Raw genomic sequence first — 15,239 nt, forward strand, 5'->3', positions numbered from 1 at the left:
CCTGCATTGTGGGAGACTTTGTCAACCAGTCATTAGGGTCATTTTGTTTGACCCACGCAAACGTGACCAAAGACATGACTCAAATTGTTTTTCATGATTAGTTTTTGTATGTTTCAGTTTTAGTTTACTATAATAACATTGGTGATAACTATAAGTTCAGCAAAGTTTGGAAGTACTCAAAACGAGAGTGTTCTTCGTAGTTTTTTTATTGTCATTAATTGTTAAGAGCATTTTTTTTATTAGTACCTTATCAACAGGAGAAAAAACTGTGTACATCTCATTTTAATGACATTAACAGTTGCTGTAGGTTGGGGTAGAGGATAGGAGATAGGGGGATGCAGAAAGTACATAGAAGCAAACAAACATCAGGAATACTAGGAGAGGAAGGAGGGCTAAATACCACAATGGCAACAGAAAAAATACACCGTAACACTTTATCAAACAGATGCAACAATATTTGTTGAGTTTACTTTTTTAAAGTTTGTTTATATGAAATGTATTTTTTAATGCATTTTCCCCCTTTATTTCCCCACCCTAAATGTTTTACACAAAACAAACCTAGCATCTAGAAGTGAACTGTAAGGACACAGGGTCCAGAGTTCCACAGCTGCTTCCTAAATTGAATATTTAAATAATAGTCAGTTTCATTCACAATATTGTTCAGACAACTGCAAGCCCTCTTGAGTGCATTCTCAGCCTGCTCTAAGAGCCTTGGGTTGTTCATCAAACACTATGGACTAAAGGATCCTACAGCCATCCAATGCCTACTGTAGCTAGCGTTCGTGAATGGATCGTGATCATAGCTTCTGTGAGCTTTCAGCTACATCAAAGTTTCTTTTGAACTGAGATTTGTGAGATGAGAATCACTGCAGCATCCTCTTAAACTTAACCAGGACTGGCAAACCAGCCTTCTAGAAGAAAAACTCCCAGAGAGAACTCTTGAGAGTGGCATTATTTAGTACTCTGAAAGTAAAATATATTTTATAATCAGAAATATGTCATGTGTATCTGAGAATTGTATTATGGCATTGCCATTGAGATTTTATGTTGGGACTCTTAATATGAAACTACCCTTCCCAGACTCACCTGCGTGTGAGGAGGATTCACGGGAGAGATGTGAGTGACAGAGAAGTGAAGTAATGGAGATGTAGCCTAATGTGTTGTGATACTAAAGTATGTGCTGCTGCAACTTGGAAGGATTCAACTCTAAAAAATATCTTGATTGTAACCTGACTCTTTATCATCGAAATCCACGGGCTCTCGGACAAGGTGATAGTTAAGTAACATAGTTAGGGTACATTTAATACTCTGTAAGTAAAATAAGCCTTGTTCGAGCCAGAATGGCCCACATGGGCAGGAGCCTAACTCCTGTTTCTGTAGTGTGAGGCAGCTTGATGTACAAGTACACCCCCTGGACAGGAAGCTAGTCTGCCACAGGGCCTTTAGTACTCTATTGCAGGCCTGAAAGATGCACTTCTTAACAATATCAGCACAGTTGTCTGAAGTCAACTTCAACAAGCATAACATACTAGTCAACTAATATCTACAAAAACATGAAGAAGTGTTCATATCTTTATCCAATGATTCAGTAAATAACTTACTCAAATCGTTTTATTTGAAATAGAAAATAGCCACTTTCCGTAACTAGAATTGATACATGCTCATCATACCATTATCTAGTGCTTGCAGTAATGCAATTGTACAGGTATAAGTTAAACTTAAGTCCTTTATCACTTTTTTAAAATCGTTTTTTGAAGAGATGTTGTTGCTGACAAAGAGCTGGCATGTATATATATATATATATATATATATATACAGTACCAGTCAAAAGTTTGGACACACCTACTCATTTACGTTTTTATTTAAAAAAAAATATTTTCTACATGTTAGAATATTAGTGAAGCCATCAAAACTATGAAATAACACACATGGAATCACGTAGTAACCAAAACAGTGTTAAAAAAGCAACTCAGAATATATTTGAGATTTGAGATTCTTCAAAGTAGCCACCCTTTGCCTTAATGACAGCTTTGCACCCTCTTGGCATTCTCTCAACCAGATTAATCTGGAATGCTTTTCCAACAGTCTTGAAGGAGTTCCCACATATGCTAAGCACTTGTTGGCTGCCTTTCCTTCACTCTGCAGTCCAACTCATCCCAAACCATCTCATCCTTCTTGGTCAAATTGCCCTTACACAGCATGGAGGTGTGTTTTGGGTCATTGTCCTGTTGAAAAACAAATGATAGTCCCACTAAGCACAGACCAGATGGGATGGAGTATTGCTGCAGAATGCTGTGGTAGCCATGCTGGTTAAGTGTGCCTTCAATTGTAAATAAATCACAGACAGTGTCACCAGAAAGCACCCCCACACTATCACACCTCCTCCTCCATGCTTTACGGTGGGAACCACACACATGGAGATCATCCGTTCACCTCATCCGTTCACCTCAATTGTAAATAAATCACAGACAGTGTCACCAGCAAGGCACCCCCACACCATCACACCTCCTCCTCCATGCTTTACGGTGGGAACCACACACACATGGAAATCATCCGTTCACCTACTCAAACCAGATGGGATGGAGTATCGCTGCAGAATGCTGTGGTAGCCATGCTGGTTATGTGTGCCTTCAATTGTAAATAAATCACAGACAGTGTCACCAGCAAATCACCCCCACACATCACACCTCCTCCTCCATGCTTTACGGTGGGAACCACACACATGGAGATCATCCATTCACCTACTGCCATGTCTCACAAAGACATGGCAGTTGGAACCAAAAATCTCAAATTTGGATTCATCAGGACAAAGGACATATTGCCACAAGTCTAATGTTCATTGCTCATGTTTCTTGGCCCAATCACATTTTTTCTCTCTTTAATGGTGTCCTTTAGTAGAGGTTTATCTAAAGCAATTCAACCATGAAGGCCTGATTCACACAGTCTACTCTGAACAGTAGATGTTGAGATGTATCATTAACTTGAACTCTGTGAAGCATTTATTTGGGCTGTAATTTCTGAGGCTGGTAACTCTAATGAACTCTGCAGCAGAGGTTACTCTGGGTCTTCCTTTCCTGTGGTGGTCCTCGTTAGAGCAAGTTTCATCATAGTGCTTGATGGTTTTTGCGACTGCACTTGAAGAAACTTTCAAAGTTCTTGACATTTTCCGGATTGACTGACCTTCATGTCTTAAAGAAATGATGGACTGTCATTTCTCTTAGCTTATTTGATCTGTTATTGACATAATATGGATTTGGTCTTTTGCCACCCCTGCCTTGTCACAACACAAACGCATTAAGAAGGAAAGAAATTTCACAAATTAGGCACACCTGTTAATTGGCACACCTGTTAATTGGCACACCTGTAAATTGAAATGCATTCCTGGTGACTACCTCATGAAGCTGGTTAAAATAATGCCAAATGTGTGCAAAGCTGTCATCTAGACAAAGGGTGGCTACTTTGAAGAATCTCAAATATAAAATACATTTTTATAACACTTTGTTGGTTACTACATGATTCTATATGTGTTATTTCAACATTTTGATGTCTTCACTATTATTCTACAATGTAGAAAATAGTTTAAAAAAAATCTAATGTCATGAATAGATGTGTCCAAACTTTTGACTGGTACTATATATATAATAGTTGTTTATATATTTATTATATATTGGATGTTGGACAAGCATGATTTGCCTCAAGGATGCTTGATGTATGGTGAATATTGAGTCTGGCATCCATTCACTTTACTGAGAAAAACAAGACGTGTTGGCAAGTAAGCACGGGTATTGTATGGGCATGGCCACGTGACTTTCTACCTATGGCAAGAAAAAGCTGCTTCTAAGCACTGAACAGAGACCACCCCACCCTATACCTGGCCCTTACCCAGATTATTTTGTGCAAACAGCTAAAGCCGATTTGGGGTCAGTGCTTCGACACCATCTAACTATTTATATACCTATCTATCTATATGCAGCATAAAGAAATAAAATACACCAAATACAGGTACTTGGAATGGAAATATCAACAAAAATGGACCAAAAGTACTTTCTAAATAGTATGTAGTTCCCTCGGGGTTGTTGTTGTTTCTTCATTTATCTTGATGACAAAGGGCAGGGTAGGCAGCTCCATCGGGCGGCGGATATGAGGCTGCTGCAGGATGGCGGTGTCTGAGTCTGAGGGCTGGGACAGGGTGAGGGAGTCTAGGGTAGGCAGCTCCATCGGGCGGCGGATATGAGGCTGCTGCAGGATGGCGGTGTCTGAGTCTGAGGGCTGGGACAGGGTGAGGGAGTCTAGGGTGGACTGGAGCTCGGGTGGGGCGAGGGTGTCTGGGATGGACTAGCAGGAAGAGTAGAGGCTGAGTGGAGGCAAAGGGAAGTTGTCCGGGGGGCTGAGCAGTCTACAGGCAGAGTGGACTACAGGCAGAGTGGACTAGAGGCAGAGTGGGGTTGAGGCAGGGTGGGCTGTTCGGTACCCGAGGCTGGAGGTGGACTTGAGGGAAATTGAAGGCTGGGTGGAGGCTTGATGAGGGAGCCTGGGGTGGACTAGAGGAAAGTGAGGGAGTCCGAGGCTTGGGGTCAGGTTAAACTGGAAGCAAGTTGAGGGTGTCAGGAGTCTGGGATTAGTCGCCTGGAGGCAGGGGAAAGCGTCCGGGGCTGGAGGGAGACTGTAAGCAGGGGGAAGGTGTTCAGGGCTGGGGTGGACTGGAGGGAGACTGTAGGCAGGGGGAAGGTGTTCAGGGCTGGGGTGGACTGGAGGGAGACTGTAGGCAGGGGGAGGGTGTTCAGGGCTGGGGTGGACTGGAGGGAGACTGTAGGCAGGGGGAAGGTGTTCAGGGCTGGGGTGGACTGGAGGGAGACTGTAGGCAGGGGGAAGGTGTTCAGGGCTGGGGTGGACTGGAGGGAGACTGTAGGCAGGGGGAAGGTGTTCAGGGCTGGGGTGGACTGGAGGGAGACTGTAGGCAGGGGGAAGGTGTTCAGGGCTGGGGCGGACTGGAGGGAAACTGTAGGCAGGGGTAAGGTGTTCAGGGCTGGGGTGGACTGGAGGGAGACTGTAGGCAGGGGGAAGGTGTTCAGGGCTGGGGCGGACTGGAGGGAGACTGTAGGCAGGGGAAGGTGTTCAGGGCTGGGGTGGACTGGAGGGAGACTGTAGGCAGGGGGAAGGTGTTCAGGGCTGGGGTGGACTGGAGGGAGACTGTAGGCAGGGGAAGGTGTTCAGGGCTGGGGTGGACTGGAGGGAGACTGTAGGCAGGGGTAAGGTGTTCAGGGCTGGGCTGGACTGGAGGGAGACTGTAGGCAGGGGGAAGGTGTTCAGGGTTGGGGCGGACTGGAGGGAGACTGTAGGCAGGGGGAAGGTGTTCAGGGCTGGGGCGGACTGGAGGGAGACTGTAGGCAGGGGTAAGGTGTTCAGGGCTGGGGTGGACTGGAGTGAAACTGGAGGCAGGACGGGGTGAGGGGGGTCCAGGCCTGAGGGATATGGTGGCTGGAGGAAGGGTGAAGGTGTCCGGTGCCTGGGGTGTCTGCGTGCCTGGATATCTGGGCTGGGATTGACTGGAGGCAGGATGGGGGTCAAAGTATCCAGGTAGCGGTTGTCAAGGCTCTCACAAACCCTGCATGGTCAGGGCAGCGGTGACATCGTCAGCCAGAGTGGCTAGCTGTGGAGGCTCCAGCAAGTTGATGCTGTCGGAGGAGGACAGGTGGCTGTGGCGGTGGGGGGACAGCGTCACTGACATGCCCGTTCCCGGTGACTGGGTCATGATGATCTCCGCCCCGTGGTCCACCCGGGCCTTGGCCGTGTCACGGAACAACAGCTTGTGGCTCTCGATCTACAAGGAGTTAGGGTAATTGAGATAGACGGGAGGCACACACACACACAGGTTGGGGATATGCACACACACACACAGGTTGGGGATAAGCACAAACACATAGGTTGGGGATATGCACACACACACAGGTTAGGGATAAGCACAAACACACAGGTTGGGGATATGCATGCACACACACAGGTTGGGGATATGCATGCACACACACAGGTTGGGGATATGCACACACACACACACACACACAGAGGTTGGGGATAAGCACAAACACACAGGTTGGGAATAGACACACAGATGCACACACACATGTGAGGGATACCCACACAGATGTCATATGGAGGGTTCGAGTGGTGCTAACCTTGGAGGAGACTGTTTGAGACTGATGTCCGACTGATCAGTGTGCGTCCCAAATGGGACCTTATTGCCTTTATCGAGCACTACTTTTGACCAGAGCACATAGGGCCCTTTAAAGGAATAAGGTGCCATTTGGGACTCACACAATCTTCATTGTGATGAGGTGACAGTCTGATGGGACTTACCATAATGAGGCCTCCACCAGGGGTGTGGTGTGCATTATCCAGGGAACCCACCTTGGGCTGGGCCTTGTCTTTGAAGTCCAGCTTCACATTTTCTATGCGCACGTTACCTCCCCCTAGTGGAGCAGATGGAGAGAGGGAGAAGGGGGGCAGAGGGAAGGGGAGAAAGACCCAAGAAGACAAGGAGGGTAAGATGGTGAGAGAGAAAGAGAGAGGTGTTCCAATAAATCATTATACTTTATCATCAATAATTAGTCAAACCAATGAAAAGACAGACGAGACCCTTAGTCCTTATCAGGATCCCCATTAGCTGTTGCCATGATTATAGTCTTCCTGGGGTCCATACCCTGCCAATATATCACTTGATAATGTAATTGAAAAGGTGCTTCAGAAATAAATCATTACCTCTATGGGTTAATTAGGACACAGGGAAATTCAGACATTGTCATCCTACAAGACACATTGTATAGAGGAGACGGACCCATTTGTTGCCCTCTAGGTTACAGAGAACCCGGTAGTCCCATCCACCAAATTACCAGGTGTAAAACAAATCAAATCAAATTGTATTAGTCACATGCGCCCAAATACCTTACAGTGAAATGTTTACCTACGAGCCCCTAATCTACAAGGCAGTTAAAAAAATAAGATCAGCAAGAGTTTGCAAGGCGATATTGAACGTGTCACTAACATTTTCCTCTCGCCCTGTGTGCACCTACGTTGTAAACTTTCATTCATAGACTAGGTTGTAGCAACCTCATGATGGGTTTAGGGAAGTATCATGTAGTAGCATAAACCTATCGATGTTACATTGACCTGGTTGAATGGAATATGAATGACAATCATCCATTATGCTGTAATAGAAATAAGGCCATGCTCATGAGAAAAAAATAATCGTCCTGCCTCATCTTAAACGGCATTGACCACCACTGATTTCCTTAGTGAAAACATAGTACTGAGCAAATGTCAAATTGGCTTTTTACCAAATGACTGTATGACTGACCACGTATTCACCATGCACACCCTAAATGACAAACAAACAAACCAAAGCAAAGGCAAGATCTTCTCTTGCTTTGTTGATTTTGGCATGAGGGTCTGCTAAACAAATTGATGGAAAGCGGTGTTGGGGGAATGACATAAGACATTATAAAATCCATGTACACAAACAACAAGTGTGCTGTTAAAATAGGCAAAAAGCACACATTTCTTTCCACAGAGCCCCGCCCTCTTTAACATATGAATTTGCGAGGGCACTAGAACAGTCTGTTGCACCCGGCTTCACCCTACTAGAATCTGAAGTCAAATGTCTACTATTTGCTGATGATCTCATGCTTCTGTCCCCAACCAAGGAGGGCCTACAGAAGAACCTAGTACCTAGTCAGACCTGCGCCCTGACAGTAAATCTCAGTAAGACAAAAATTATGGTGTTCCAAAAAACGTAAAGTTACCAGGACAACAAATACAAATTCCACCTAGACACCGTTGCCCTAGAGCACACAAAAAACTCTTCAACCTACATCAGCACTATAGGTAACTTACACAAAGCTGTGAACGATCTGAGAGACAAGGCAAAAAGGGTTCTCTATGCCATCAAAAGGAACATAAAACTTGACATCCCAATTAGGATCAGGCAAAAAAAATACTTGAATCAGTTAAATAACTCATTGGCCTTTATGGTTGTGAGGGCTGGGGTTCGTTCACCAACCAAGAATTCACTAAATGGATCAAACACCAATTTGAGACATGTACAACGTAAAACACCAAACAGTGCACACAGAGTAGAATTAGGCCAATACTCGCTAATTATCAAAATCCAGAAAAGATCTGTTAAATTCTACAACCACCTAAAAGGAAGGTGGCGATTCCCAAACTTTCCATAACAAAGCCTTCACTTAACCTAGAGAAGAGTCCCCTTAGCAAGCGGGTCCTGGGGCTCTGTTCACATACACAAACAGACCCTACAGAATCCCAGGACAGCAACAGTAACACAATTAAACCCAACCAAATCCCGAGAAAACAAAAAGATAACTACTTGACACATTGGAAAGAATTGACAAAAAAACAAAGCCAACTGGAATGCTATTTGGCCCTAAAACAGAGAATACACAGTGGCAGAATACCTGACCACTGTGACTGACCCAAAATGAAGGAAAGCTTTGACTACCGTATGTACAGACTCAGCGAGCATAGCCTTGCTATTGAGAGAGGCCGCTGTGGGCAGACATGGCTCTGAAGAAAAGACAGGCTATGTGCACACTGCCCACAAAATGAGGTGGAAACTGAGCTACACTTCCTAACCTCTTGTCCAACGTATGACCAATTAGAGACACATATTTCCTTCAGATTACACGGACCCACAAAGAATTTGAAAACAAATAGAACTTGAATAATCTCCCATAACTCTACCCACATGTACATACTACCTCAACTAACCGGTGCCCCCGCACATTGACTCTGTACCGGCACCCCCCTTTATACAGTATAATGTTATTTACTTGTTACTTTTATCTCTTATTTCTTATCCATATTTTTTGAAACTGCACTGTTGGTTAGGGGCTCGTAAGTAAGCATTTCACTGTAAGGTCTACACCTGTTGTATTCAGCGCATGTGACTAATAAAATTAGATTTTGATTTGATTTGATCAATTGGGTGAAATACCAGTGTTGCATCACAGCAGCAAGATTTGTGACCTGTTGCCACAAGAAAAGGGCAACCAGTGAAGAACAAACATGATTGTACATACAACCCATATTTATGGTTATTTATTTTCCCTTTTAAACTTGAACTATTTTCACATCTTTATAACTCTGTACATAGCCATACCATGACATTTGAAATGTCTCTATTCATTTGAAACTTTTGTGAGTGTAATGTTTACTTGACATTTTTTATTGTTTATTTCACTTTTGTTTATTATCTATTCCACTTGCTTTGGCAATGTAAACATATGTTTCCCATGCCAATAAAGCCCTTTGAATTGAATTGAGTGTAGCAGTGTGAATGTATTATATTAAACATACTGATACTGATCATCAGTTATGACCACCAGATGGCGGTGTAGGACTCTGACGCAGCAGTCAGTCACCACTCTCTCAGAGCAGGGGGGGGATTTGTCCGCATCACACACTACACGTGATTTACTTATTGTACGTACACATCCTAAATGGCACCATTTTCCTTATAGTGCACTAATTTTGACTACAGCCCATACCCATATGTCTCTGGACAAAAGTAGTGCATTATATAGAAAATAACCTCAACGTCAACAAAACAAAGGAGATGATCGTGGACTTCAGGAAACAGCAGAGGGAGCAGCCCCCTATCCACATTGACAGGACATTAGTGGAGAGGGTAGTAAGTTTTAAGTCACTCGGCGTACACATCACGGACAAACTGAATTGGTCCACCCACATAGACAGTGTTGTGAAGAAGGCGCAACAGCGCCTCTTCAACCTCAGGAGGCTTGTCACCAAAAGCACTCACAAACTTCTACAGATGAACAATCGAGAGCATCCTGTCGGGCTGTATCACCGCCTGGTACGGCAACTGCTCCCCCCACAACCGTAAGGCTCTCTCTCCAGAGGGTAGTGAGGTCTGCACAACGCATCACCGGGGGCAAACTACCTGCCCTCCAGGACATCTACACCACCCGATGTCACAGGAAGGCCATAAAGATCATCAAGGACAACAACCACCCGAGCCACTGCCTGTTCGCCCCGCTATCACCCAGAAGGCGAGGTCAGTACAGGTGCATCAAAGCAGGGACCGAGAGACTGAAAAACAGCTTCTATCTCAAGGCCATCAGACGGTTAACATCCACCACTAACATTGAGTGGCTGCGGCCAACATACTGTCTCAACTCCAGCTCACTTTAATAATGGAAATTGATGTAAAAAAATGTATCACTAGCCACTTTAAACAATGCAACTTAATATAATGTTTATATACCCTACATTACTCATCTCATATGTATATGTACTGTATATACTGTACTCTATATCATCTACTGCATCTTGCCATCTTTATGTAATACATGTATCACTAGCCACTTTAAACTATGCCACTTTTATGTTTACATACCCTACATTACTCATCTCATATGTATATACTGTACTCGATACCATCTACTGCATCTTGCCTATGCCGTTCTGTACCATCACTCATTCATATATCTTTATGTACATATTCTTCTATCCCTTTACACTTGTGTGTATAAGACAGTAGTTGTGAAATTGTTAGGTTAGATTACCCGTTGGTTATTACTGCATTGTCGTAACTAGAAGCACAAGCCTTTCGCAACACTCGCATTAACATCTGCATGTGACAAATACAATTAGATTAGATTTGATTTGGATATAGGTATTAGTATTCCATTTGAGATGCATCCTATGATGCTCTATCACTCTTTCCTTTATCTACAGTCAGGTAGAAGTCTAATTCCTATACAAGCCCAACATGGTTCTAGTGCGTTGTAGATTGACTGTAGGTTCCCATATATCTCAAGTGTCAGTGTGGGGTGACCCAGGTAGATAAGATCAATATTTTGTCCAACTTTATTGTCCAAGACAGAGAAATATGCCTTGGACATACAAGCACTGCTGCTCCCATATAAAATACTCATCACATAATACACATCACATAAATAATCAACAGAAACACATCACATACACCTATAATACCGGTACACAGGTAGAGCAGGTTGTTTACCTGGCCGGTGGCGAATGTTGTCCAGGGATCCACACTTGGAGGTCACATGACTCAGGTCAATCTTCTTGGTCTGGATCTGCACCTGTAGAGGAACACCTGGTCAGAGGTGCCTGGTTCTGGTGATCACCCATTTACCCATTATCCTACGAGGGAGGATCAAGAGGCAACGACTTCGAAGAACTACAGAAAATGACTGGATCTACCCATCTATCTATCCAGTTGACTAGCAATGTAAGGCCTGTGAGAATGATCTGTGATAGAGTTGGTTCCTGATCATATGATTACTCGTCATACACATTGTGCTATGAGGGAGGATAAGAGACAGAGAACTACCATCTCTTGTCTCTGACATGCTGTAAAGGTCGGGACTACCCAGTTGACTAGTTAAGTTACAGTGTTTTAGACAGTTATACTATAACTTACATTTGTTCTATTTTTTGTTGTAGCATATCCCACTCCCTCTGAAATACCCTCGGAGAGTGGGGTCACGACCAGAGATCAGCCATTATTGACCCTGGAGCAATTAGGGTTAAGTGCCTTGCTCAAGGGCACATCGACAGATTTTTCACCTAGTTGGCAACCTTTCAGTTACTGGCCCAGCGCTTAGTGGTTAAAAGCATCATCATACCCATGGTCCTAGTAGGGAGGACCAAGAGGAAGAGAACTACCATCCACTGAAGAACTGCACTACCATCCCGTCTATGAAGAAAAGGACTGGATCTATCCAGCTAAGTAACAGTGGTTATTGGTAAAAGTGGACCTACATACTCAATTGTTGTCCACATTCCCACACTCATAGAGAAATCGATTACAAAAGGGTTATTTTTGGTTCCATGTAGAACCCTCTGTGTTGTCGGGGTATTATATGGAACCAAAAAGGGTTCTACCTGGAACCAAAAATGGTTCATCAAAGGGTTCTTCGAATAACCCTTTTAGGTTCTAAAAATAACCTAACCTCACACTCAACGTCAACAAAACAAAGGAGATGATCGTGGACTTCAGGAAACAGCAGAGGGAGCACCCCCCTATCCACATCGATGGGACAGTAGTGGAGAGGGTAGTAAGTTAAGTCCCTCGGCGTACACATCACGGACAAACTGAATTTGTCCACCCACATAGACAGTGTTGTGAAGACGGACCAGGTGAATCCAGGTGAAAGCTATGATCCCTTATTAGTGTCACCTGTTCAATCCACTTCAATCCGTGTAGATGTCTCTCATTCCCACAGGTGTTACTTAGCTAGTCAACTGGATACATAGATGGGTAGATCCAGTCATTTACATCAGAGACAAGAGTGTAGCAAAACCTAATATCTACTACAATACACTGAGTGTACAAAACGTTATCAATACCTTCCTAATTGTTGCACCCCCTTTTGCCCTCAGAACAGCCGAAATACGTCGGGGCATGGACTACAAGGTGTCGAAAGCGTTCCATATTTTGTTTTGCCAATTCACCTTCTGAATGCATACACACGATCCATGTCTCAATTGTCTCAAGGCTTAACAATCCTCTTTCAACCTGTTTCCTGCCCTTCATCTACACGGATTGAAGTGGATTGAACAGGTGACACTAATAAGGGATTATAGCTTTCACCTGGATTCACTTGGTCCGTCTGGAAAGAGCAGGTGTTCCTAATGTTTTGTACACTCAGTGTATGTATTATTATCAGTCCAAGTCAAGCACGGACTATTATCCGTTTGTAGTAAACGTCAGGTGCACATAAAGACAATTTACGACAACCCTCTCATTCTGTTATGAAGAGCTGTTGCCTTATGACAACCAACCCAACCTCGGTCAGGAATGAAAAAGAGACATTTTACTTCTGGCTTTATCTGTGAAAACTGAGGCTGAAAAGACAAAAGTGCAGAATATTAGCCATAGAATATTAGCCAATAAAAATGCACATCTGGAATTAGCCACAGGCAAAGACACAGATGAGGTTATGCAGCAATTATGCACATAAGTGATATGAAGGGAGAGAGAAGGAAGGAAGGAAGGAAGGAAGGAAGGAAGGAAGGAAGGAAGGAAGGAAGGACACCAACATCCAACAGGCACAACAGATACAGTGTGAGTGAATGAGTGAATGAGTGAGTGAATGAGTGAATGGGAAAGCAAGCACAACAGAAGCATACGTATCTGTCAATAAAACAGTGACAAATCAGAAGAGAAACATTAAGATGATTTAATAGAACATGACGACTGTGTGGTCTACCATCAATTTACCTGTTTTCTAATCTTGTATTGTCACGCATTAAGGCTTGGGTTGCAATAGTACCTGATAGATACACGCTATAATAGAACCTGACCATGCAGAATGCTAGTGAACATATTGAGAAAGAAGGAGCTGTGTTAGTGAAAACAATGGGTGTGAGTTGGCTGGCTTCTGCATAACTAATCTACCCATCAATCTTTTCATTTTCACATTGTTTACACTAGCTAGCCCTTTCACCTCTAAGAAACAGAAATTACAGCTGTAAAGGAGATAGGCTGGTCTCAGATCTGTTTGTGCTCTTTCCAACTCCATTGCTTTCACTGTCAAGCCAAACAGTCTGTCATGACAATTTCATAGAGGTGTCAATGCCAGGTGTCAATGCCAGGTAGAACCAGGTGAAAAGGTGAACACAGGTCACATCCCAAATGCCACCCTATATAGTGTCTTATGGGCCCCGGTCAAAAGTAGTGCACTAAATAGGGAATAGGTTGTGATTCTTTGAGATGCTGTACATAGTCTGGGACCAGAATAGAAACCCTGGAGTCCCCAGTCCTGCATCTCCCTTGCACTCTAATGGGTGACTGTGAGAGAGAGAGAGAGAGAGAGAGAGAGAGAGAGAGAGAGAGAGAGAAAGAGAGAGAGAGAGAGAGAGAGAGAGAGAAAGAGAGAGAAAGAGAGAGAGATAGAAAGGGGTAACATAACACAAAGAAAGAGAGGAGGTATGTGTGTAAGAGAGCGCATACTACAAATTGAGAACAGGAATGTGTGTGCTGGGGGGGGGGGGGGCTCACTATCCAAGTGGGTACTATCCAAGTGGGTACTGGAAATCCCCAAAAGAGAGAGACACCAAGTGTATTAGGAGTAAGAGACTCACGTTTCCTCCTGCAGAGTACTGTCTCAAATTAGCTGACATCAGACACAGCCCCTCTTACTTCCCCATGACTAGCATGGTCATTACATCTTTACAGTTAGAAAATATCAGCCAAGAGAGACCCGATTGTCTCTCACTGACGGCCATGACACTTTGTGTTTGCTTTCTTTATGTAACCAATGGTGACCTTTGAGCCTTGTGTCTACAGCTGAGCTAGTCTGATCCTCAGGGAAAGCTAGCTAGTGTAAACATACTGTAGATATACAGTACAATGAATAGAATAGGAAAAAAGCCCCTGAGATCACAGCAATTGACTTAAATGGGGATGGATCTGTTCTAGTGAATCTAATTCTATGAGTGTAAAGTAACATCCCCTGACATGCTGTATGTACTGTATGCCTGTCAACAGGGAGACAAGGTGCTGAATCTGCCACGATTACTCAGACTGTCTGTTCCAAACACAGACTGTGCCTGCTCTGCAACCCAAATGGCACCATATTCCCTATGTAGTACACTACTTTTGACCAGAGCCTTATGGGTCCTGGTCAGATGTAGTGTACTATTTAGGGAATAGGGTGATGTTTGGGATGCATTAAATAGCTAAGGCACAGGATTTCTTTCTAAAACAGTCACAGTTTGTGTGCCGGGCCGGGCCTGCTATAGCTGTAAGGAGACAAGGCAAGTTTGATTGCGACACAAACATGAAACAGCAGGATTGGTCGGGCTGCGGAGTACAAAACATCTTAAGACATTTACAACATTCATAACATGTATCACGCTTGACATGCAGCGAGTGGGGAAGAGAACCGAAAGGAAAGTCAGAGGCCATCAGTTTGTCAAGAGAAGAAGAGAAACAGTGAGCAGTGGATTGAAGCGGAGTGAAAGAAAGAAAAAGTTAGAGAGAGCAGAGGAAGAAGAGAGAGATAGGCAACGGGGTAATCTGGTTGGCGGTCACAGCTGGAGCCTCATAGAAAAACAGCAAACAAGTAGAACACATTTTTCCTCCCGTTGCATTTCTCTCACCACAATACAAACATTTGGATATATCCTCTCGTGTTGTACTTCTCTATATACCACGTATGCTTACAACACACATC

General features: G+C 43.9%; 1 protein-coding gene across 1 annotated transcript in view; it reads right to left on the bottom strand.

Moving 5' to 3' along the window:
* Positions 1-190: 190 nt before the first annotated feature.
* map2 (microtubule-associated protein 2) overlaps positions 191-15,239 on the bottom strand; it is a 60,535-nt gene continuing 45,486 nt past the window's right edge. The window contains exons 15-17 of the mRNA XM_065005706.1: positions 11,057-11,138; positions 6,355-6,467; positions 191-5,821 (exon numbers count right to left, since the gene is read on the bottom strand). Of these exons, the coding sequence (XP_064861778.1) occupies positions 5,597-5,821; positions 6,355-6,467; positions 11,057-11,138 (420 nt within the window). The 3' untranslated portion in view covers positions 191-5,596. The remainder of the gene's footprint in view (positions 5,822-6,354; positions 6,468-11,056; positions 11,139-15,239) is intronic.

This window comes from Oncorhynchus nerka, linkage group LG3, assembly GCF_034236695.1.
Source record: "Oncorhynchus nerka isolate Pitt River linkage group LG3, Oner_Uvic_2.0, whole genome shotgun sequence".
NCBI classification, from domain to species: domain Eukaryota; kingdom Metazoa; phylum Chordata; class Actinopteri; order Salmoniformes; family Salmonidae; genus Oncorhynchus; species Oncorhynchus nerka.